The following is a 25,575-nucleotide window of genomic DNA, read 5'->3' as shown; positions in this document are numbered from 1 at the left end:
ACTGAGGAAATTATGTGGGAGCCTTGCTGGAGATGCAGAAGGGAAGTGAAGATTTATATAAACAGAATATGGGAATTGATGAGATCTTCAGTTTATTCCCTGGGATAGTGGAGGCAAATGTGGCAGTGGTGTCACAAGACTGCCAGAGCTGTGGATATGTCAGCTCTGTCTCCCCTCTGAGACTCTGCCAGGACATGATGAGACAAGTACTGTTAATTGCCTTGATGTGTAAGAGCCTCACCATAGCCCATGGTGCCAGGCCTTGTTCAGGGGGGAAAAAACCAGAGTAGTCTGTTCCCAAGAGACATAAACATCGTGCTTTTCTGCCTGAGAAGTTACATTTGACATATTAAATCACCAAGGTAGGTTTACCTTGGCAGAACATTCTTCCTGATGACATGTTCCTTAGCCTGTATTATCTAATGAGATCAGCCAACATTTGGCATGGCTGACAAAAGATTGAATTGTTGATAAAGAGCTGAAAAATCAAATATGATTCAGGCCTCCTTATCATCATTACAGATTCAGAAAGAGCCAAGATAGAGAAGTATTTCCAGGCCACTGTGGTGAGAGTCATTCCTTCCTTGCCTTTGAAGATCTCCAAATATGTGAAAGCTGTGTTGCTCTCCCTTCCTTTCTGCAACTGAGAACTTTGTAAAATTGCCAAAAAAGGGCCATCATATGTTTCCTTCTAGACCCTTGTCTTTCTCAGATGAGAACCTGGCACTCCCCCTGGGCTGCAGTGATCTGATTCTTCATGCAGTTTTTTTGCTTATCCAAGGTGCTCCTATTTTGGATCAGTAGAGGTGAGAGCCACAGCAATTCCCCTTGTGAAGGAGGAGAGACACAATGACACGAGCTCCCCATGGTGCTTGCTTCAGGCATGAAGAACACAGACTGCCTTGCACAGTGCCCCACTGGCAAAAATCACAGAAGGCTGCACCCAAAGTTCTGTCTTTACTGTATTTTCCCTCTTGGTACATGCTTGGTGCAACCAATTCCCATTTTAAGGTTCTGTCTTCCATTGCCCTGGGGCTAGCTCTTTCTTCAGAGGAAAATTGAAGGAGCTGCTGTTCACTAGGCAAATCCAGCCACCAGGGCTTATGAATTCATGCATGGGATTACTCTCATGGGCCAGAAAGTGTTCCCACCTCCTCTAGAAAGCTCAGCAGAGTCTGGTGTTGCATCCCTGGGGCATCCACCCCCTCTCTAAGGCTCCAAAGGGTGGCTGCCAAGGCAGCAGCAGGGATTAGCACTGCTCAGGAGCTGACTGAAAAGCAGTCTGAGAACTCCCAGCTGCCCATAGGTAGATGGCTCAGAGAGCTGTGGACAAAATTTAGGTACTTTTCTCCTCTTTTCATCCTTTGGTGAAATTATTTCTTAGCAATCATCTGTGAAGAGAGCCTATACAATGGCATTGCTGCCCAGTCATGTTTCTTGTCCCTTCATAGTATAAAGCAATGCTCAACATGATAAAGTAGTTCTTTGTTTATAATATCATCCAGAAAGTTAATGGCATATGAAAACAGAAAATTAATGATTTTTCTTTTCCTGTGGGCCTGATGCAGATAAAAAAACACAGAATGGCATTGTGTGGATGGATTATATGGATAAACTTTTAATTTTATTTGCAGTCTGGTAGCCAGAAAAGTAGCTTGTTTCTCTTTGGGTAATTATTAAATTAATCTCCCTCTGTATAAACTGGGCTTCCAGGTCTGCTATGCCCTGAAATCTCTCCCTCAGACTAGCAGCCTCTGTGGGAGAGGAGAATCTGCCTTAGTTAAGACCTAAGCAGCTTCATGTTTTGCTTCTGCCTCTGTCTTTCTTACATAGCTCAGTGCTGGGCTTTCAGTGGGTGAGAGCCTCTGCCCAGCTCTGTGGGTATGATCCCTACCAGGCACCTCCTGCCACCCTTGGCTAGACCCCCTTTCTCCATTGCTGGAAGGCATCCTGCAATGGAAACCCAAATCCTGGCCCTAGCAGGTGCACTTGTTTTGAAATGAAGGCAAACCATCTGGGAATTACAGTGCCAGGGCTGTCTGCAAGCACAACCCTTGTTCTGCAGTCATGTCTTTTCAGTAAGGCTGAGGAAGTCCTTCTGTGATTAGTGATGTGATTTGCAGTGTTAAGAAGAAAAATAAAAGCAAGAGGCTGCCAGGTGATGACTTACTGACCTCATTTTGAGCAGATAAACACCCCAAAAGCCAACAAGCCCTCAAATGAAGCAGGGGTGGTACACTTTCTGACAGCTGCAGCCCTTTGCAGAAGGGTTTGCAAGTACAACGTTTTCCTGTGTCTGTTCATCCACAGCTAGAAAGGCATAAGGTGAGAAGAATGAGCCCATCCTTGTTAATCTGTACCTGCCAATGCACACCCATGGCACCCTGAGGACAGGCCTTATCACCTGGGGCTGCTCAGGCCCCCCATTTCTTTGCATGCTCCCTCTCTCCTTACAATTTAGAGTGGGATTACTTGCTCACTGGTCTGCAGTGCTTAGTTGTGGGTTCAGGAGTATTTTCTGATCTGTAAAACCTGAGTAATAATGGAGAAAAATTAACACCAAGAGAAATTCCTCATTGATGGAGGATGCTGGTCATGCTGCTTAGGAATATATGACTTCTTGAGATGCAGGCTTAGCCTTCCAATGGAGAGAAGACAAAAGAGAGAAATAATGTAGCCAGAGAACTGAGAAGCCACCAAGGGTGTAACACAGTGAAGCCCTCTCAGCTGGCTAATGAGATCCATGGCTTATTGCATTTAAGGAGGTGGAATTTTAATAATTTCATTGCTAGTCACAACCCCTGCATTGCATTCTTGATCTCTGTAATCTCTTTTCCATTGTTGTGTTCAAGTGCATCTTAAAATGCAGATCAATTACTTTGGTGAAAATTGGAATGAACTAAAATTTATAGTTTTAAAAAGTAACCAATTTGACACATAATAAGCAGCTAGCTTGACAGGCTTAACAATAAAATGTTGCTAAGACATCAGTGGGGAAGAAGAGACCTTGTATTAGGTTTCTGACAGCTGGATTCACATTTACAGATTTCAGAAACCAAACAACTTTATAAAAAGCATTATAATTTCTGCAGAACAAAGAAATATTGCTTCCACTGCTCATCTATGCCAACAAAGAATGATTTTCAATGCTTTCTCCCAAGTCCTTAAAAACTTTTTTCTTTCCTTTCAAGAAATCAATAGAGTTTGAATAAACATTATGCAAGACAGAGCTACTAAAAGACTAGTAAAAATGTTTTCTAAAGCTGAGCTGAATTGCTTAAAGCTACAAATTTATTAAAATTGTAAAATTGCACTCTTGATCCCCAAATGGTTTATGAGGTGACATTAATTCACTGAAAACCTTGGCAGCAAAACATTTGGTGGCTGAGTTACAATGATGGTGGTGTTGTGATAATGTCCCACATTTATCTGATTCCTTAATTTCTGGAGTGTTTGTGCAGGACTGAGAAAACCTCTGCCTGAGGGAGATTAAACCCAAATATGTAAGGGCACTACATTAGAGTGGAACTTCTGCAGTAGCTGCTGCTAATCCTGTTCTCCTCCAAGTAACCTAGCTGTAAATCAGCTTCCTCTGTGAACTAGCCCCCTGGGAAAGGGATAAAGCTGCTGATCAGGGTCAGAGGGTCCCCTCTCTGCAGATGGGGGCTTTAGTATCAACATTCAAGATTCAACAATTCTAGTAGGAAGGGATGAACTTCCTACTAAAGGACTTGTCTCAAAATGCCCTCTAACGCATCACTTCAGGTACTTGCCTGGGCTGGAGAAGACCCAGAACAGAGTTCACTTTCTGTCAGGTTCCCAGTGGTTCCAGTTTAATTGCCCATACAGTTAATTTTGTGTACACAATTAAGCTGGAGCAGTCCCTTTGCAGCATGGCTGATGATCTGGTAAATAATGATCTGGGAAGTGGCAGTGAGGGTTCTGTTCTCTCTAGCACAAGGGGAAAACAAACCCAACACTTGATGATTTCCCCAAGCATTGAGTATCCCTACTGATATTTTTAATTTAGTCCATCATTAAGGTATAGAAGAAACTCAGATTTGATTTTGTTTTCTTTTCTTATGAGTACCCACAAATGAAATATTTCATTTTTTATTGAATGGAAGGTCTTATATAACATTACAATATTTTTATGTGTCTGTAAAATCCTTTGATTTGGATTTGATGGATTTGAAGAAATCTGTTTCATCCTATTTTAAGAGGATTAGACTGACACATTTAATTTAATTTGATCTGGACCCACGGCCTCAAATTACTGTGGTTCAGATACTGAACACTGAAAAACCACTCTGTTGTGGGACTATTTCAGTCCCCCTCTGTTCAGATAGCAGTGTGCAAATGTCACAGTCTGAGAAGTCCCTGACTGATAGGGGGGAGTATTTGGAAATACTCTTGTCTCTTTAGCCAGTATTTTCTGTAGTGGGGGGCAGTGTTGTCCTCACACTGGCATTTACACATGGATTGGGAATACTGCATCTCAGATGAAGAGTATGTCAACACCTGCCCAGACTGGGCATTTCCTAGGTAATAAAGCAATTTCCCTGGGAGTTATTTTGCAATACTAGTATTTTCAAATTGACAGAAAAATGGCATATGAGAGACAGGACTCTGTAATTTAGCAGAGAGCAGTAGTGAGTGAGATTTTCTGTGAATTGTGCATACAGTGTGAATATATGTAGGGAATCACATTTTTCAGTTATATTTTCAAAAACTGAATGAAAAGTTGGCATCATTATTTCAGAATAAATATTTTTTTTCTACTCCAGTTGAAAGGACAGCTCAATTACAGTATGTTTGTCTGTGTAGATTTTGTATGATTTCTGCTCAAGTGCTTTCTGGAGGAGCCATAAATGTCAGTGTTCCTTTCTTTCTCCTCCAGTACCAATCTCTCCCTTATACTATTGCCCTGCACGTTGTACATTGTTGCTCTTCACAGTGAATCTCAGCTGTAGGAGATGAAAACTCAAAAAGATCATGTCTTTTAAATCTGGACAGAGTAGGCATTTTGGATGCTGCAGTTTTCTGAGCTGCTTGCAGGAATAATTTTTTAATAAATTGTTGTATTATCCTAAGTGCATGGATGTCATACTAAACTTTGGCTCCTTCTTTTAACAGGCTGTGAAAGAAGAGACCTCATTTGTAAATCCCAGTAAGACCTCCAGTCTGCAGGACCCTAATGTAAGGTCTGTTGCTTCTTGTCTGTAGGGGAAGAAAAAAATTGATGTAATGAGGCATTTCCCAAACATTATTTCAACTTGTTGTTACAGTTCAATTTGCTCATCTCCAGGTTGCTGAGTAAAGTTCACCATGAAATGACCTGAGGAGAAGGTGGCTGTCAGAACAGTGCTTATTTTATACATATATATATCAGATATAGTTTAAGAATTGATAAAAGCTCAGCTTTAAAGATCAGGCTAAGTGTATCTATTTGAATAAATGCAAAAGCTCTGGGTAAGAAAGGTCTAGAGACAATCTTAGAAAAACTTATATAAAAATAAGTCAATTTTCATAACTTTTCTATTAGAAACATGCTAGGTGTCCAAACTGGAACATCCCTGTGTCTGCATTTTCCCGATTTGTGCAAGGTCTTTTCTTCTCAGAAGAAGAGGCATTTGGTATACAGTCCTCAGAAAAATGGCTCATTTGCAGACAGTAGCAACTACTTCTGATTGTACTTTTCTTCTGTTGATAGAGGATAATAGTCTTTCTTTATTGGAGTGGCCATTTTGAAGAGGCATGTTAATTGTAAACATGATTTGAGTGGCACAGTATGCTGTCTTCCAGCAGGTGATCAGAGAGGAGGTTACAGCAGGAGAATTTGGAAATCACCTGCCTCTACGTGTCTGGTAGTTCCATCACTTTGAACATCTGCAGTGTTGATATCTGGGAGGAGAGTTTGAGGGAAAAATGTTGTGGATTTACAGCATGGCTGTTAAATCAGCTAATTACACCAGTGTATCTGGTTTTTATATGTTCATGTACATGTAATATACATATGTACTGGAGCACTAATCATCTCATTTTATTTTATAATTTTTGGGTGGTGATTCTTGCAACAGAAAACAGACATTTAATCACCTTATAGAAAAGTCTAGTTGAGGTGCATCATGAATTATGTTTGAAAAATTAAGTCATTCTGAACTAAAAAATTAACACTTATAGTTGGGAAAATTTGTCAATGTTTATTTCAAATGTGTATTTTCCCTACAGTGTGATAAATATGCATAGCCTTCAAAACCACTTCATTCAGAAATTCCTTTCTGACCAGGCTGGGCTAGCAGAGTTGCTGTGTTTGCTTAGTGAAAGCAGCTACCTAGAGAAGAATGGTGGGGATGGTTGGTGGTGCTGAGGCAGGAGGAGACACGAGAGGCGATGCTATTGCCTCCCATGGCAGCACCTGGCTTGCTTGCAGTGCAGCTGTGATTCCCAGTTTCCCAGTTTCTTATCTTGGGATACCCTGCAGAGCTGAAATGTCTCACCTGAGAGGCCATGATTTTCTCATTTGTTTGTCCAAGAGGCTGTAAACTCTGTTTGATATTTAGAATCACCCATTTTTCTTTTGTGCTGTTGCTCTTCTTAGACCTGCACTAAACTTTCTTGAGAAATTATTTTCTTTCTTAAGAAAACTCATCACATACATAGCACAATGACCTATTTCTTTGTTTAATTGAAATGGGTTTCCCATGTTGTCTCTGCCACAGACTTTGTTGGTTTGCTGTCACTTCCAGAAGCAGTTCAGGAGGACCTAATTTGTATTTCCCTGTGTGACTGGGAATGCGGCTACAGACTTGTTTTCCTTAATCACTTCTGCTGAACTTCTGCATAACATCTGTAGAAAAGCCTTTTTACTCCACATTTTGGAATAGGTTCTCTTCTGCTGCATCCTGTTGAACTGTAAATGAGTGGTGTGCTTTGTAAAGTGCTTTTTAATAAAGTACTATTCAGCATGAGTTAAGGTTGGTAACCTGGCTGCAAAGCAAATTTCACTGTTTTCTTTCCCACACATCCAAGCTTATAAAATTGTAAAAGTCACATTGGAGTTCTTGGTATGCAGCGTTCTGGTGTATATTTGTCCAATATCTATTTTTATCTGTGATATGTCAAGCATCATTTCCTCTACAGTGAGTTGTACCAAATGAAATGGAATTCTTTTATTGCTGTGTCCTGAAGGTGCACATATACAAGTAATCAATGCTCAGGGAAAGACCAGTTTTAAGGCATAGACCAATTTTAACAGCCTACATATATATAAATCCAGTGTCTAACCATTTTCTTTCTCCTTCAAGCAGCTACTCTTTCTGCAGGGCTGTATGCACCTCTGTAGCCAGCCAGCATGTGATCTATTTGCCTATAACATTCTCTATAACCTCTGTCTTGTGGAATTTGATGGACGTAAATGAGCCTTTGCTCTGCTAGGAATTGCGTCTGAGTAGAGCCAAGGGTTAGTTCATACTGGGAGACAAATTGTCTGGGAGCTTTTCTCTTCTCTTTAGCAGAGACAAGCAGAACAACCCTTGGTAAAAAAACCTTCCACATGGAATATATATTTTTTTCCCTGCAAGTGCTCATGCAGACATTTCTGTAAACAGCACCTCTGTGAATCTTTGAAGACTCTGCTGAAATATCTTGCTGGTTGAAACTAGTAGCTGTCACAGCTTTTTAGCACTCCACTCTTTTCATGTAAGAGATTTATAGCAGGGACAATGACTTTGTCTATTTTTCACACTGATAACTGTCGCAGACATCTTTTATGAAAAATCCTTTCCTTAGGATTTTTCCTCCTGAGAAGCTGGAGGCCTCAGGAACAAAATGTAAACAACAGTTATCTGTTGCTGTGGAATGCAACAGGTGCATCTGTGATTGGCCCATCTTGGATGTTTCTAATTAATGGCCATCACAGCCCAGCTGGCTGGGACAGAGAGCCAAGCCACAAGCCTTTGTTGTCATTCTTTGCTATTCTATTCTTAGCTAGCCTTCTGATGAGACCTTTTCTGCTATTCTTTTAGTATAGTTTTAATGTAATATATATTGTAAAATAATAAATCAAGCCTTCTGAAACATGGAGTCAGATCCTTGTCTCTTCCCTCACCCAAGAACCCCTGTGGACACCATCACAGATAACTGTACAAAACATTACAAAATTCTTTGTTTTTTCCAAACCCAAGACACAGGGAAATTCATTCAGGCCTGCTAGTAAGCAAACATATGCAGTTTTGAGCAGCAACTGAAGCATGAATTGTTCTTATTAATAGGGAACTAGAAGGTGAGAGAGGAGGGCAGTAGTGCTTGTTTGATTAAAAAACTGTGCTCTGTTTGCTACCATTTTGTCTGCTCCTCCATTGCCATTCTGAATATTACACTTTTAATGAATTAACTGCTTGGATATGGCCTGTAATCTCCCATAGCAATTATTTTAGCATCTGCCATGACAGACTCAATTTGGCTAACAATTGCTATAGCTCTTTGTAGAATTAGTTCTGGTTCAACTAGTAATTACTCATATGTCTGTGTGGTATAGCCACTTTTCCTGCAAGTCAGTCTCCAGTAATTTTCTTGGGCATGGCCTCAGGATAATGTTGTACTATGCAAAGTTGTCATGTATCAGGCAGTTTATCTACCTGTTTTCTGTGTCTTCCGGCAAACTCCAAACACTTCTTTTTGTAAGTAATTTTAAACATGAGGAAGGGGGAATCAGAGCTGAAACTGAAATAACATTAACTTTGCAGCTTTCAGGAGGGGAAACCTTGTTAAATTTGCTCTGTCATTTGGTGCACAGGCTGGAATTGCAAGGTTGTCTCCTGATCTTGCAGTTAATAGGTAACCTGTACACACCAGATTAGGATGCAGGAGGATATGGGATCACAGCAGACTGCAGTCTTGTCTCACTCCCTGCTTCTGGAGAGCAGTCCTGCACATTTCTGTAGGTTTTCCTCCTCTGGATAGGATTTTTTTTCCTCCCAGACTGTTTCAAGTGCTGGTTCCAACATTAAATGATGAAAGAGCTGGTGACTCAGTAACTGAATACATGCTGCAGCGTTCTAGCTTACATCCTCTTTAATCCTCAATTACACTCTGAATTGGGACATAGTTGTACATTCCCCTTGGTGACCCTACTGCTTTGCAGATAACCTGTAACAGAGCTGCAGATCTGGACAGTGGCTACAGGGAAATTGCGTGGTTGCCTCAGCTGGATCCATCTGGGCTGCATGTGACAGAGTTCTCAGCTGAACAAAGTCAAATGAGAGCCGCTAACAGAAGGGGAATTTCTCTAGCAGGTTAAATAGGAGAGCCATGAGTTACCTTGATAAGACACAGGAGTCCTCTGAAGAAGAGTCAAATCTGTCTTTATTACAACTCTGTTGTAACAGATCTGAAAGCACATTTTCTTCAATACCAAAGTAATATGTACTCTGTAACTATATACTAGTCACTTTGTAGCTAGGCTGTACGCGTTTTGGACAAGGCAGAAGAGAACATTGGTTTTTGGAAGAAGAAATACCTGGGAAAAAAAGTGTTATTTATGTATTTGCTTTCTTTTTTTACTTTTTTGGTTTTCTTGTTTTTCTTTTTTTTTTTTCTTTTTATACTGCCTGTGTTGAATCAATAAGAGATACAGTTAGTTTGCAGTTACCACTTCACATGGTGAAGCATGCTTTGTTAAGGCATGTAGTAAAAATGTGTTTGTGTCAACACTGGGTTAGTTTGGAATTTGTTAGGGCAGTCATTTTGCTAGGATTTTTAATAGTGCTTCTTTTGGGATGTAAACCCCAAGTGTACAAGGGAATAAGTGGTCACATCCATCCTTTTCAAGGCCAACAAGAGGAATTCATCATACAATAGAGATAGAAAAGCCTTTCTAACAGAGCACTTTCATCTTTAGTATTGTAAAAGGACCTGTCATGGTAGCAAATGCTCCAGAAGAGATTATGAGGAAGCAGCAGAGGTATTTTCCCATCTGTTAGAGAATTCCTGACACTCAGGTATCTGTCTCTGTGTCCAGATGGAAGTGTTGAGGGAGAAGTGTTTTGGGAGAATTTGCTGATTAGGTATCTAATTTAATTCATGTTTGAGATTGCTGATTGTTCTTATAGTTTTCTTAAGGCTCTCATCCCCTGCCTCTACCAACTAGTCTTTTTGTATTTGATTCTTTTAGCCTTGAGAGATCAAGGTTCCAGCTGTTTACCAGAAACAATGAAGGAAGTATAGTGAAGGAAATATAGTCAAGGAAATAAAGTGTTGTGCAAAATAGAAAAACAAAAAAATGTAGTCAGCAGCTTTCCTATCGCCTCTGGTCACACTTTACTCTTGATCAGGGGCATGTCCCACCTTCTGATTTGGGATGTGGAGGTTTCTGTTGTGCAGTGTATCAAGGGAATGGGAATTGCAAAGTCACCTTTTCACTTTTTTATAAATCTCACCCATTTCTCTGTAAGGGGATGGATGCTAGGAAGATAAACTCATGAACTTTCTTTACAGAAATTTATTGTTCATTGCCAGCCTGCTTAATTTATTAAATATAAGGAATATATGGCTAAGTACAGATCCCCATGAAAAGAATTTATTTTCTTAGTCAAATCTTTGCCAGACAGAAACACCAGCTATACAATTTCCCCAGTGCCTATACATTAATTTCTTCTGAAAACTCTTTGAAGCATGTTTTCTTTCTGGCTACGACCACCTGGATAATCGTATATCATGGATACCTGAGTGCATGTGCATGTAGGTTCACACATACACATTTGGACTGTATTTAAGATAAAGGTCTGCACTTTTTCCTATTTTGTTTTCTTCTTCAAACATGTCTGAATGCAAGCCCAAGTATAATTCTGCTTTACTGGCTTAAGGAATTCCAGAGTTAAGAATTACACCAAAACAGTTCAGATGTTAAGAATTGCTACTGCTTAGGACAAAGCAAAATACTGTCTGTCTTTGGGCATGGCCTGTTTGCCAAAGTAAATTTTCATCTTGAGATAAGTCCAACAGTAGAAATGTTGGTAAAAATGCCTGAAGTTAACAAGTTGGGTAAGCAACTGAAGTAAAATTTGTTAGACAGGACATTACCTAGCAATTGGATTTGCTGATAATATACACTTTTCTTCATGTTCACATGCTGCTCAGGAAAGCTTAGATATGATATGTTTGGTACATGTAAACACTAATACCTTCTTCATCTCCTACATGTTAGTCTTCATTTTGTGAGGGCTCAAGGCAGGACTGTCACCAACTCTAGATCAAGTCAGTCATGGATTTTTCTATCTGAATTTTGAAAACCTCCAAATACAGGATGGAGATTAGACGGCCTCTTGCTCAAAATAGTGATCAAAAGTGTAAATATAAGTTCAGTTGTCAGTCAGAAACCCTCTTCAGCTGAAGCCCTCGAGCTGGCTGGTCAGTTATTACTGTTCTCGTTGTTGTTGCCATTTGCTGTCATGCACCACATGGTACATTTATGCACTGCAATATTTATTTCCCTTAAAATATGCTTTTGGGTTACTGCCAGCTTTGGCAGGCTTTATATCCCACATGGTTCAGGATTTGTCTGTGGATTTCTTTCTGTTTAGACCAACTGCTGCATCACCCTTTGTTGATCGTTGTTATCCAAATTATCTCATCTTTCATAGGATTGCAAATAGCAATATTCTTCTTATGTGGGAGTAGGTATAAGCACCAGCTGGTGCTTTGTGCATTCATTTATTCTAATTTTCTTTGTAAATCTTCCCATCCAAAACCAAATTACGCCATTACATTGAGACTAATTACATTAGGAGCTGCTCAACACGTAACGTAAAATTAAATGTTATCTCGTAGAGCTCGATGATGCTGCACACCAGAAAAGAGGGGTGGAAAACATTAAATTATATCAAGTTTTACGGGGTGCAGATGAATCAGGAGAAGTAATCTCAGGTGCTCTTCTGAATGCCTACTGCAGAGTAAGCCTGGCTCCTACAGATTGTCAGAATGTGATCAGCCTGCTGTGCCTTGTGCCTCTGGGGTGCGCTGGGCTTTGAGTCTGGCTGCCTTTCAATGGATGGGAAAATGTCCAACACCTTTTGTGACCAAAGTGATACTTCTAAAATATAGCTTCCATGTATCATCAAGGAAGGAGTGTCTCTCAAAGTAATGTCTGCTCTCTTGTGCTTTTGCCTCTCCATTCTCACCTGCACAAACTGTATGAACATTTAAATTGTCATCTTTTGGTCTCTGAGCTAACATCCTGCTGACATACCTCAGTCTGAACCTGAACCATGTTTTTCAGAGAACCCTGGCTTTCTGCAGGTGTTCTCAAAATATGACTGTATAAGCAAGGTGCAAAGTGTAGTGATCTTTGTCTTATCTGTACACAATTCATTGTGAAACTAGCATCCCAATATCTGTTTTTATACATAAACTTCCAGTAAATGTCAGGGTAGCTTTTATGTGACCTGTTATCTCACCTGCATGATTATGGGCAGCTTGTTTCCCCAAGTTGAAGACTTCACTTCCCTAGAAAAGCAGATATATTCAAAAGAACTTTCAGGAAGTTCAGAACTGAAGCTGATCAGGAATTATGTGCTCAGTCTTACCTGGCATGAACTTCAGTGAATTCAACAGGCTGCTTTTTCTTAAACTCAGAATGGAGTTAACCCTGTGAGGCAGAGTCTGAAATATTACATTTAAATATCTCCTCCTAAATATATTGTGAAATATTCTAGGTAAACTAAAATAATTATCTCTGTTGGCTTCTTCCTAAGAATTTTGAATTGCTTTTAAAAAGCTCCTTTTTTTCATTCAGTCTTTACCTTAAAAAAATATAATAAGAATAATTCTCCAGCTGAAAAATTTCAACCAGCATTTCCAAAAATAAAGCAAATATCTGAATACACATCACCCTGGCCTCAGTCCAGTGACAGGTTAATGGATCTACTGCTCTAGCTTTTTGCAAGAACCTCACGGAGTAATTTCTGCATCAGTCATAACTTCAAGCTGAACTCTTGAATAGCCTTTACATGCCAGTCTGAATTAAAGATTGCAGATAGCACACCTAGGTATGTTTTTTGACTTCATTCTGAGTCTTAAAGACCTCTTTGACCTGCTGCCTGAAGCCAAATGCTGATAAATTGTTTGTAATTATATTCTTAACCTACAAACTACAGAGGAAGGAGCAGTACTCAGACCTTTCAGATGAGGTTAAGCTAATGAAATACCCCACTTGAGGTGCATTTCTTTGGCTCTGTCCTCTGCCCCCTAAACTGTGCTTAGGCTCCTTGGAAAGCACAGAATTCATTATGGCTGTCCTGGTTGCTGTGAGCAGGGGTAGGATTTGTACTCAGTTTGACCTTAGATACCAAGTGCTGACCTCTTGCATTACCCTGAGCTGTGAGAGAAGAGCAGCTCCTGTATGATCATTATCTCTCTGTTGGACCACAGGGGCACTGTACTTTTGTCTAGACTGCGCATAATTTTCATTGCAAGGACAATGAAAGGAACAGACAATTTTTCCTTTACAAGAAGCAGAACTCAATTTGTGAGTAAGAAAAGCATATAATCTGTAGCAAGGATCTTTTTTATACATCTGCAATCTATAAGGAGGGGGGTATGGGAGGTAAAAAGAAGAAAAACACTTTATTCAGAAAATTTGATACGGGTAGTAGCTTTAAAATGTCCAAGCAATGTTTTGAAGAGCTAACCTGTCTTCTGAGAAAAGGTACCTTATCAAAGGGAAAAAGAACATGTTGTTTCTTAACTTCAGATGACCTTTGGAAAAGAAATGTGTGAAATACTAAGAGCACAGGCTTAGGAAAGATTTGAGTGTTTGTCTGTGTTTGCTTAGCTTGATAGGCAATGTTTTTGATATACAAGAGAATGCATCTATCAAGCATTTTTCCTTTTCCTTCCTTTCTTTCTTGCTTATCCTTCCCAAGTTTTCACTATCATGTTCCCACTCAAAAGGAATTCTGCAGCCAAAATCAGCCTCTGGGGCTTTTTTTTTTCCTTTTCCATGAGTCAGCATCTGAAAGCAGGTTAACTTTCATGCAGCTGGCTGTATCCTTGTAGTCATGGGGTTTTTATCCTCTCTCTCTTGGCATCAGTTTGGGAAGACACGGGGAGAGTTATTGTTCCAGATGACAAAATAGACACAAAGAGAAAGAGAAGTAAAGAGGATAAAGCCTGTTAAAGAGAAGTGCAGGCAGTGTGTTCCCCCAGCAGACTTTGGTAGTTTTAAAATCCTGAACTACATCCTCCAAGGCAAGAGAAGTTAATTAATGCCATCAGTTTATGACATGGACAATAATTTTATCCCACATAGCCCAATTGCCACGTTTCAAACAAGCATGGAGGTCTGTCCAGAGCCTGCCAAGCAGGGGACAAGGAAGCCATGGCACAAAAATGGGTGGTGCAGGAGCAGTGCAGCCTCAGCCTTGCGTCAGAGCCAAGGTGAGGTGGGACACCCTGAGTCCCTCAGCATGAGCACATGCATTCCACCCCCAGGGAAGGTTCAAGGTAAACCAGTGTACATCTGTTGGCACTTGAAATGTTCCACAGGGTAATTTTTTTTTTTTTTTTTTTGTGAGTAGTTTTGGTTTCAGTCACCTCCTTGGCTGCTAGTCTGAGAACAAAACAGATTCCTTGGGTTTGGGGGAGATCTCTCTCTGGATTGTGTTTGTGTTGCTGTGCAGGCTTTGGAACAGGCTGAAGCTAGTTCAGGAGAGCGTGCTGGCTGTGGCTCAGGAGGGTGCTGGGGCTGTCAGCGCACAGGCAGTTTCTGATGACCTGCCACTGCATGCTGACATTCGTGGTTGTTATTGTCATTCTCACCAGGAAGCGACAGATTTTTATGTAAGGTGCCAGGTCATTAAGTAACTCTGTCTTGGTTCAGTACCTTCATTTGTATGCAGTAGTGGTTGGGTACTGTTACAGGAAAAAGGTTTATGAATTAATGACATTGAAAAAGAGCCTTCTGAAGGAACTGTAATACACTGTACATTTTATTTTTCATTTTAATTCTGAGTCCCACTGATCCTTTAACACTTTCCTCCTATACTTTTCCTCAAGCTGTATCCTTTGTACAGGACTACTGTGATTTATATAGCTGTGTAATTTATATAGGACTACAAACTTGAAATGGTGATATCTGCACATAATCACTCTATTTAAATAATTGAAATAATTACAGGGCTTCTCTTCAAAAATAATATCTTTCCATATAAGAATTCTGGCTGTAGAAATCAAAGGACAGTAACAGAAGTTATTCTGCTACTTTTTCTGGAATATCAATGAGATTTTTTAAGAGTTTCTATGATATTAAAAGCCTGCCATTTTTAAAAGACAGATTGGGCACTGGGTTGATCAAGCTGAGCACTTCCTGCATCTAGTTGCTGTTGAGAGAGTAGCAACAGTTCTGAGCAGATCCAGACTGAGGAAAAGTGTTTGAAGATGGAACAGGAGCTGTCGTGGAATTTTTAGCCTGATGTGGAAAGAGGTAACCTAGCAAGGTTTTAATGAGGACAGAATTCCAGCTCTGCCATTTGTAGGACTAGTCTAACGTTTCATCTTGTGCTAATGGCCTCTTTGGGTAGAGGCATTGCCACAGCTCCTTTTCATTCGGGAGTAACTTCAATTTTCATCCTAGCTAACCTGCAGCATCTCAAAATGTGCAATAAATGGTGCTTGTCTCTGCCCCAGAGGCCTGAGAAATATCAGGGGAAAGGTGCTTGCTGCCACCAGCCTCTAACAAAACTTATGGCAAAATTTTATCATAATGGGAAAGAAGATTTTGCTTTTAAATGGTATTGATTTTGCAAGATAAGTGAGTGGAACACTTTATTGGTGTAGTACAAAACATAAGTTTATCTGAGCAATTACAATGGCTGAAAAAGGAGTAGGTGTGTCTAATGTTTGCTTGACTTTTTTTTTTTCCTACTTGAAAATCTGCAGCATTCAAAGGAAAATAATAAGTTTTTCATCTTTTTATTGGATTAGAGAGTAGGCACTGTTTGTATCTCAAACATTTTATTTACAGTTGAGTGAAATGTTTCATATTAAACATTTTTTCAGCATTAATTCAGACTTAGAATTTTAAAAAAATTTCATATGTATAAGTGAGTTTTATAACTTGCTTTGAAATCATTGCAAACTGCTTTAGTTACAAAATTGCACTACATCCTTTCAAACAAAAATTTGATTGTGACAATTGAGATAACTGCTTCAAAAGCCCCACCTCTTCCCTTTTCTTAAATTACAAACCACGGTATTCCAAAGGAGATACACAGGCTTTGTAAAATGAAATGTAATAAAAGAGCTGAAATTATCACTTCAAATCTTCCTTTGTGTGAAAGTATATGACTGACTTACATCACAGGTTATAATGTTGTCCTGAGAAATTTGAAGCACTCATGAACTGGAAATAGATTTGTAACCAGCTTTCCTATTCTACACTTTGCTGTTTCTTGAACCCCTTCATAGCATTAGTTCATCACTTGCTATCATTTTGAGGAAATGTTATTCAACTCATGTAGTTTATACCACTCTGTTTCCACTCTCATTGAGTTGGTGAAAAGCTTTAAAAATTGTAAGGTATCCTCTTACAAAATTATTGGAAAGTTGTGAGGACCATTCATACAGAGCAAGAATGTCAGCCAATATATTCGAACTGAAAATAATTACAGTCATTTACACCCCTTCAGAATGTGATTTTCTGTTGTTTAATGTCTCTTAACATATTTATCCTGCTTATGTCAGACTTCAATTGGAAATCACTTTGGGTAAATAGAACAAGTAATTTTTTTCAGTAGCCAAAAGATACCTTTGTTTCAGGAAAAGAAGAGGTAGTGTTATCTTCCAATCTGAAGTCTGACTTGATCAAAACGAACTTGGGAACTTCCATAATTTGGTTGTTGGAAAATCACATATTTTCAGGTCAGATATATTGAATTCAAGACTAAAACAGATTATTTGGGCTTCCGCCCCCCCCCCCCCTTCCTTTGCTTATCTTTCCCTTATTTGCCAGCCTAATAGCCTAAAAAACTCAGCAAAAGGCCTTCAGATCTGGCTGGCTTGTTCTACATTAATACCATTGAGAAATCTGTGATAAAAATGACTGACATTGAAATTTGAACAGAGGAAAGGAAATATGTCTGATATTGATATCTCACTGCTATCTGTACCAACTTCTTGAAATTAATGGGAACAAATAATAGGTAAATAATTGACAAAAGTTGTTTTATGAGAAGTGGAACTAGTAATCAGGTTTATTATGTATTTATGCCCTTTGTACTTTACTATTTTCCACTGTTCCATCTTATGCTCTGTAACCTCTCCAAAGACTAAGAAATATTTAGGAAAACTGAATGTATAACCTGAAGGCTGTGCCATCTCAGTAGGTTCTGTTGTAGCTCAACATCAGATTCAGAAGTTAGCAAAGAGAGTTAGCAAAGCTTAAAGCACACAGGGGCATCAGAGGGATCTGCAATAGTGAAAATTAAACAAGCGTGTCTTATTAAGGCTTTAGAAGCCTAATACAATGTAAGTAGACTAGAAAAACGTTTGCCATTTGTGAAATGTACCTCAGTGCATGTGCAGTCCCATCAGCAATCAGTAGGGCTGCTCAAGTTAATAATTTAGAATCTGACTTCAGATTAGATGGCAGAATACCACCTCACAAATTTTTAAGCAGGACTTTCAAATTATTTTTTAATGTTTGGCATATTTATTATGTTTATAGTACACATATAGTATATTTAATCATAACCTGTTGCTTCAAGTGAAAGCACTATTTAAATTTTACATGTATCTTCATGCCCCTCAAGCTCATGGTTGAAATGGTTTCCTCCCAAGGTCATGAGGATCTTTTATTTAGTATTTATGATTTTTTTAATTGAAGCTTGAGTTAATTCTACTGATATATGGTTAAGGAGAAGATTCTTTCATGTGGACCTCCTCATTGCCATGTCTTTCCTTTGCTGAAGCTTTGCAGATGTATTTCACATTAATGAGCATCTGAAACACATCTGAGTTTTGCTTTTTTCTAGCAAGCTGGGAAAAAATTGATCATTTTTCTTGGATCATATCCATTAGTTCATTTCCCTTGAGCTGTTCCTTCAACTGTGGAAGGATAATGTTTAATTTCAAATAAAAAATATTATAAGCAGAACAGGTTTTACAATTCATAAAGTAGTTTTTGTCAAACATATGTTTTGTAAAAATGTTTCTGACGTGACTGAACTGCTGGTCTGTTATTAAAATGTGATACTTTGGAAACAGTGACATTTCCACATGGTCTTTCACATAGGCTCTGTGTTTGTAACCAGTGGCTGCTTCTATAAATGGTATGCCCAGTACAGGAGGGTGAGTTCACACATCCTTTTCTGTACACACACACACACACTGGCCAGTGAACTATAAATGGAACAAAAGGATGAACTCCAATGGGCACTAGCCACTTTGCAAGATAAGTAAGTGTTGATGAGTTAGAACTTTGGTGATATGCCTGAAGTAGTTTAAATAGAGCTTATATGACATCTGTTTTTCTTGCTATTTTTAGAAGTCCAGCTCCAGTGAGACCTGAAACTACACCAACAACTGTCCCTGCAGAAAAGCAGGAGGTTAAAGCTCCCCGTGTGAGGAAGTTAACGAGGCAGTACAGTTTGTGAGTAACATACAGATTATCTTTGTAGTTTTGCCTACTACAGCTGAAAATGAAGGGGGATGCTAATTACTGCTCTAGCTGTGCCTTCTGAAAGGCATGAGTGCAATTACATGATAATGATCTTATGCCGATACCATTCCTTTCATCACTGAGAATCTTCATGCTTTTAATACAAAATGAATTTTCCTTTCCTATGCAGTGGCTAACCCTTTGAATTGCAGGACATCCAACTTTTCTCAAGCTTATGGGTTAGGAATTAAAAACCTCTTTATCACATGAAATGTCAAAGACCTGGTGTGAGCTGGAACAAGCTGCTCTGTTGGCTTCATTACAATCCCATTTTCAAAATGAGGAAAACATTCTTTAGTTGTTGGGGCATCAAGCTGTGCTGTGAGCCATTGCCTCTCAGAGAGTGCACCCTCCCTCTCTGTGATTTGTCACATGAAGCAATTGCTGAGCCTGCTACAGCTACAGCCAGCAAAACAAATTCTCTTAGTCCTAGAAAGAGGGATCTGTGCCTAGAGGGCTTTGGCATCCCATTTACACATAATTCATTCCACTTGAAAGTCTCTAGAGATGTGAGGTACTGAGCAGAAGTGAAAGTCAATGTTGATTTGTCCTCCCATGAAAAGACAGACAAGGCCACCAGAAATTAAAGGGAAAAAGGAATAATGTCAGCATAAACTTATAAGTACAAGGATACCAATGCTATTATAAAGGAAAAAAATATGTATGCTTTCTGTGTGGAATGGCAACTGTTAGTCCATCCAGGATTTCAGCATTCTAATGTGAATAAATATATTTCTTGTCTCTTAAAAAGGATTCTAATAAATATCAATATGTTGGGGCCTTTTGTTTCACTGTTAAAAACGTTGTCTTTGTAACAATCTGCATTACCAAAACTTGAAAAATTATTTAGGACAAGAAACAGAGGAACTAGTCAAATTGAAGCTAGGAGGAAAATGAGCTATTAGCCAAACTGGTATTTGTCCAAGAGGGCAAGACTGGCATGTAAAAACACACAATCACTTTTTGATTGATGAGGTTTTGATGAACAGTTTTGAACATGTCTTGCTCCCATGTGGATTTTTAGTTGTCCAGGATAAGGTGTGAGGAACAGCAGATGTGCACATCTACCCACAGGGGCCACCTATACAGTAGCCATGTGTAGGGCCAAGGACTCCCTAGTGAAAAATATGGGCCCTAATTTTTTTTTTTTTTTGCTTTTGTAAACTCAAATTCTGTTCTATTTAAATTATCTTGTATCTGGAATGCAAACATGGGAAATGTGGAGAAACAGCGAAGGATTATTGTGAAAGTAATAACAGTAAAGGTCATTTCTCAGTCTTGCAGCTAGTGTGCTCGTGGCTAGATGGCTGATAAATCAACCCTAACTCTTATTTTTCCACTTCCTTGTATACACCAGAGGAACTTGACTCAGAAAGAATGGGGAGGGTGCCAGTGAATTCCTGCTGAGAGTGGAGACCAAAGACTGGGAAAATGTCATCTACATGTTTCTGAAAGAGAGATTAACTAGGTCAACAGCTCAGCTCTGGGCTTGTTACATTAATAAAATGTCTATTCAACGGGTCCAAAATATTTCACAATTTCTTTCCAGCATAAAACCTGTGTACTGTGCATGCTATGGTGCTGAATTCTATCCCTAACCAGAAGGAATAAAAAATGAAGTTTGAAAAAGATAATATTAATCACCAAAATTTTACATCATAATTAAAAAACAATGCTAGGTAACCCAGCATAAAGTTGCATAACCTGTATGTCATGTAGTTTTGAAGGTTTTTGTGTTGTCCAGGCATGCTGCCTTCAAGTGGCACTAAATCAAGTGTAGTTCTGTTCTGGAAGTATCTGGCAAGGCAGATACATGCAGTCAAGCTGGCATGGCAGCCTTCTGTGCGCTGTGAGTACCTAATTGGTAGTTAAAATTAGTGCTGTTTTATGAGCAGAAGTAATTTTTCTCATTATTTTTCACTGTGCATTAAGCTGTCAATCTGTAGTCTTTTCACACATCATTCCCAGTAATAAGGCTTCTGTAGGCCAAATTATGACTCTGTTTACCTCCATCCAAATGCAATTAACAACTGGAAGCATCCTGACTGAGGGCTGACTGATCCCAGTGATCTGTAGTCAATAGGGTTCTGCAAAAATAAATGAAGGTGTAACATTCTTTACTGGCTTCCATTTAGTAGTGACAGTAGGTGAGACGGAAAGAGTTCAGCTTGATGACCTAAAGCCCAGGGGAAGTAGGCAACCTCATCTTAAATAAAATGTTTTCTCTGTAAATGGAATAAATGGGACAGGAAAAAGATACCCTCACAAGAATGTTTTTAAAGAGATCCTTTTTGGAGTCAATCAAATTCCTTTAAATACAGTTTGAAAATAGAAGCATAGACTAGCTCCATAATGGGTGTCAAACCTAGCGTTGTCCGAAGCCAATGAAGCAGTCAGATCCATGGATGGATGTCACCATATCTGTTCTTATCAATGCTGCCAGCCTCCATGGAAAGGAATAAACATTAAAGTGGAGTACTATCTAGTCCGTTCACTCATGCATATATACATAATCCATAGAAACACTACTTGCACCTAATAACCATAAGATTTCCATTTGCAGATGAGAAGTACCTAACCAATCCATTTTTAAGGAATCTTTAAAGCTTGAAAAAAAAATCTAATTTATTTGAAAAGGTAGCTGCTTTTTAGAGGAAAGAGTAAATGGAGCTTCACTTCAAAGCACTACAGCAGACATACAGGTTACCAGTGCCTCCTCTGACACAAGTGCAGTCTAAAGTCCAGTGGCATTTTTAATGAGAAAATCTGTCTGTTTTTATCAATGGCAGTGATGAAGATGACCTCCCTCCTGCACTGGCAGCAGCAGCAGCAGCATCAACACCTGTGTCTTCAGCATCTCCCGGGTCACAGAAAACGTGCACACCACAAACATCGGAAGGACAAGCACAGGTTTCGCCTGGTGGCAAGGTAAGACACAAAGGGATGAGCTCATGTCACTTGGGAGAGGGTTCAGGAAAGATAGGAGGGAGTTGGGAGTAAAAGGTTTTCCCCAGATGGAATAATTCTACATTTAAAAGCAGTAAAAGATTTTCCCTAGATGGAATAATTCTACATTTAAAAGCAGTTTTTAATGCAGAGTTGTAGTGATATGTTTAACTTGTTGTGTAAGGAAGTATTGAGAGCCTGCTCCAAGACTCAGATAAAATCCATAACAGCTTTTCCTCAGCATTAGTGGGCAGTGGATCAAGATTACTCACATGGATTTTAAAGGTGTGTAATTCTATTTTTTATCTTTCCTGAGTAGCCACACCTGAAAAACATGGTGTGAAATTTAAAATCCATTTGGCAATCTGTGCTTTAAGGAATTTAAAAAACCGAACAAAAATAACCAACAAAATTACAGAAATGAAATGGTTCTTTATTCCAGTGCTGGGTTTCTTTTTTGCCTTTAGAGTTCCACAGATGCTGGGAGTACATTTGCTTTGGAGCCAGGTGACCTCCTGATGGATTTCACAGAGGCCACACCAATGGTAAATAGTTTTAGTTTGTAACCAGGAAAATGTAGAAGTTTTCAGTCATTTGTCTGCAGCTAAAATGAATGGGATACTATGCAGTGTGTTACAGAGTGCACAGGAATAAAGTAAATTTTCTTGATATTCAGTGATCCTGAGCTTCTATCAAACTCAGCTCAGAATTTCTGAAACTCATTCCACATCAACAAGTGTTATGGCTGATCTTCTGAATGCATTTATTGTTGGATAACTACTTATTTCTCTCCTATCTTTACACATTTCTCCACTGGTTTCACAAGCTTCTTTGTCCCTTTAACACAGATTCCTAATGTAATCATAACTTTGCTTTTGGGAGTTGTCTGAAAAGTTACTTCTTTTTGCCACAATTTTATTCAGAGTTTACCTAATAGTCAATCCCAAGACATGTACCTGCACTTTCCTGTTTCATTAGCAGAGTTCTCTTCCTCACTTCAGACAAAATTGCCTAAAATGTGTTGGTTATTAACTTATTTTTTTGGAGCTACGTGATTTCTATTTTTGCTTAAAAGCCAGTGAGAGATGCTGGTCTGTAATTGAAATACCTCTTGACTTCAGTGATCTCAACTCTTTCATCTCAGATTCTCAGCAGATTTATTGCATAATCATAATATGATCCTTTACTTCCTCCAAGTCCTCCTGCATTGCAAAAAATTTTAAAGCCAGATAGCTCCTCTACTGTCCAAAGGCATTTTTGTTGTCTTCTAGAAACCATAGTTAAAGCATGTAAAAAGCATGACAAGGACAGCATTACATTTTGGGCATAAATGTTTTTGTATTGAGGTAATTCCATCCTGGGCATTGCTTTCACTACATGATTAGGTCCTAGTTTGCAGTATTGGAAAGGTGCTGTGCCTTTTGCTTCCAAGACAGTATTGTAGTTGTCTGTAAATAACTGCACTTGTGTCCTGTTACCACTGGATGAGAGCTGTGGAAATCCACAAGACACAGGCAGACTGAAACCAAAACTACCAGAAGGGAGGTTATAGCAAGATAGGTATCAGTCTCTTCCCAAGCCAGAAGGGAGAGGAAAAGAAGAAACTGCCTTAAATTGCATATTAGTAACAGTTTGTTCACTGAAAGGTTTATAAAGCATTGGCACAGGCTGCCCAGGGAAGTGGTTGTCGACAGCCCTGGAGGTATTTAAAAGACTTGTAGATGTTGCCCTGAGGGACATGGTTTAGGGGGGGACTTGGCAGTGCTGGTTTGTGGTTGGACTTGATGATCTGGAGGGCCTTTTCCAACATAAGCGTTTCCATGATTCTATCTAGGTTAGATTGTCCTTTTCTATATTAGTAGCACATTTGTGGCTAAATTGTAATTATCTGTTGGAATTTACAAATAGATTTCTTATTCTAAAAACCTACAATGTCTTACTGTGTTAATCAGAATTTAAGAAATTAATCATTTCTTAAATTCTTCATAGAGCAACTGACCTGCTCTAGATAACATAAATTTGGTTGTTTTGTTGTTTTTTTTTTCCATTTAACAGAGGTCAGCAATACACATTTTTTCTTTTTCCAGATTAACATACAGGCTTTTTGCCCTAAATATTTAACCAAATCCTGCTTTCCCCTTCCCTACCCCACCACCCACTGACATTATTTATCACACTGTATGTTCATGAACTAACCTTCCATTGACTTTCTTGGTTTTAATATTTTGGAGAGCAGGTACTGCCCAGCATCAATCAACCCTTTTTGTTTTGTTTAACATCTATAAAGGTCAGCTTGTTCTCTACAGAGCAGGTATTGTTTACAGACCTTTCTTTGCAGTTTCACTGACTACAGGCTGCTCTCAGCTGAGGTTTGAATGAAAAGTTTACTCTTCAGGGAGAGAGGCTCCAAACAAAGACAAGCTAAGGGCAAATGTGTAGCTTTGAGACAGTCTGATTATTTAATAGTTCTGTTGTGATAGAATGTGCTGTCTGTTATTTGAGAGTCAAGGTAATGTGCAGCTTAGCATCCTGTTACTGTCAAGTCTGTGGTCATGTGCTGGTATTGCATGCTGTGGCCTGGCCCTTGTGAATTTGGTTATTAATTGCACACATTTGTTTCACATTCAGTAACAGGTACAGTATCTGAAGGGGTCATTCATGTTGTCTTATTTGGGGTATTTGTCTGAGGTGATAGAGACAGAAGTTCAGGTTCCTGTGTAGTCAAGGTTTTTCTGCAGAGGGTTATTCCAACAGCTCTGTTGTCTGTGTTGTCTGGGCTAGAAAGACAAAGACACCTAAATTGGTCATCCTAAATTAGGTTTTGTAATTTGTTTTGGTCATGATGTATGCTGCCAAACTTCCCCAGTTCACTGGAGAGATGTTCATTTGAATCAGCTTTAGATGTCCTCCCTTCTTTTCTGTAACATTTTAACATTTTTGGTAGAGAGTGATTAATAGTCAATGAATGAGGTGCATGATCTTTGTTGTTCAGTGTCTAACCACTGATGTTTCCTGATGCCCTTGGGTTTTATCCATGTTTTGCTGCTGTTGCCAGCAAAACAGTGGAAGGTACCAAATATAGTGGAATATATTCTGCAAATTACACTTAGAACTGGAGCTCAAGAAAATAAATTAACTTATAAAAATGTAAGCATTACTGAATGGAGTGAATTAATAGAAATCATCAAAGGTGCAATGCAGGGATGAGAGCAATCAAATTTGTCTACTCAGTCAGCCTGGAGGAGGCATTGTGATATATACAAGAACCAGCTGAGCTCTAATGGTCACTTAGTCATCAATACTTAGACTGCCAGTAACAGCAGGGCAATTATGAGGCAGACTGATTTCAGGAAATCATTTTGCAGGAAAAATAATGTACATTTACTAATGCAGATTGCCTAGAGGGAAAGGTATCCTTTTGTGCTCTGCAATCCTAAACCCCTGTGGTTTATGCACACTTCTATTCATTTTTCAATTAGATCCTACAATTAATTGACTACAACATATTACTTGTTGTCCTTAAAACAATTATAGCATGAGTCTTCATCTTTTTTTATCCTTCTATTGTGACTTTTAGCACTGTGTCCTTTCAGCTTGTATGTGGACGAGATTCAATCCCTCCTGCTTTTGTGTTTTGGAAAAAGTAAATGGATTTTAAAAAGTGCAGCATCATATATAAAGAATTATTTTAACACATTAGGAGCATCCTTAATGACGTATATTAGAATAAGCTCTGTCAGTGCAGTAGGCTCTTTCTCCTCCTGCACTCCCTCCTTGTGTTTCTAGCTTTTCTGGAACTGGAAATCACTGAGCTTTAAGCTATTCTGTTGCAGCCTATAATTGGTGCGGTTTCTGACGTGTATGAATGCAGAGCTTTCCTTGTTTAGTTACAGAAAGCTCAGACTTAAGGCCCT

The 25,575-nt window shown here is 39.1% G+C and overlaps 1 protein-coding gene across 6 annotated transcripts in view; it reads left to right on the top strand.

Moving 5' to 3' along the window:
* Window positions 1-25,575, top strand: part of EPB41L4B (erythrocyte membrane protein band 4.1 like 4B) — a 166,176-nt gene that overhangs the window by 117,433 nt on the left and 23,168 nt on the right. For all 6 annotated transcript variants that reach the window (XM_074546510.1, XM_074546503.1, XM_074546485.1 and 3 more), the window contains 4 exons: window positions 5,137-5,204; window positions 18,542-18,646; window positions 21,505-21,643; window positions 22,129-22,206. In XM_074546510.1, the coding sequence (XP_074402611.1) occupies window positions 5,137-5,204; window positions 18,542-18,646; window positions 21,505-21,643; window positions 22,129-22,206 (390 nt within the window). The remainder of the gene's footprint in view (window positions 1-5,136; window positions 5,205-18,541; window positions 18,647-21,504; window positions 21,644-22,128; window positions 22,207-25,575) is intronic.

This window comes from Zonotrichia albicollis, chromosome 1 (assembly GCF_047830755.1).
Source record: "Zonotrichia albicollis isolate bZonAlb1 chromosome 1, bZonAlb1.hap1, whole genome shotgun sequence".
Classification (NCBI taxonomy): Eukaryota; Metazoa; Chordata; class Aves; order Passeriformes; family Passerellidae; genus Zonotrichia; species Zonotrichia albicollis.
This window is presented reverse-complemented; position numbering and strand designations above follow the sequence as displayed.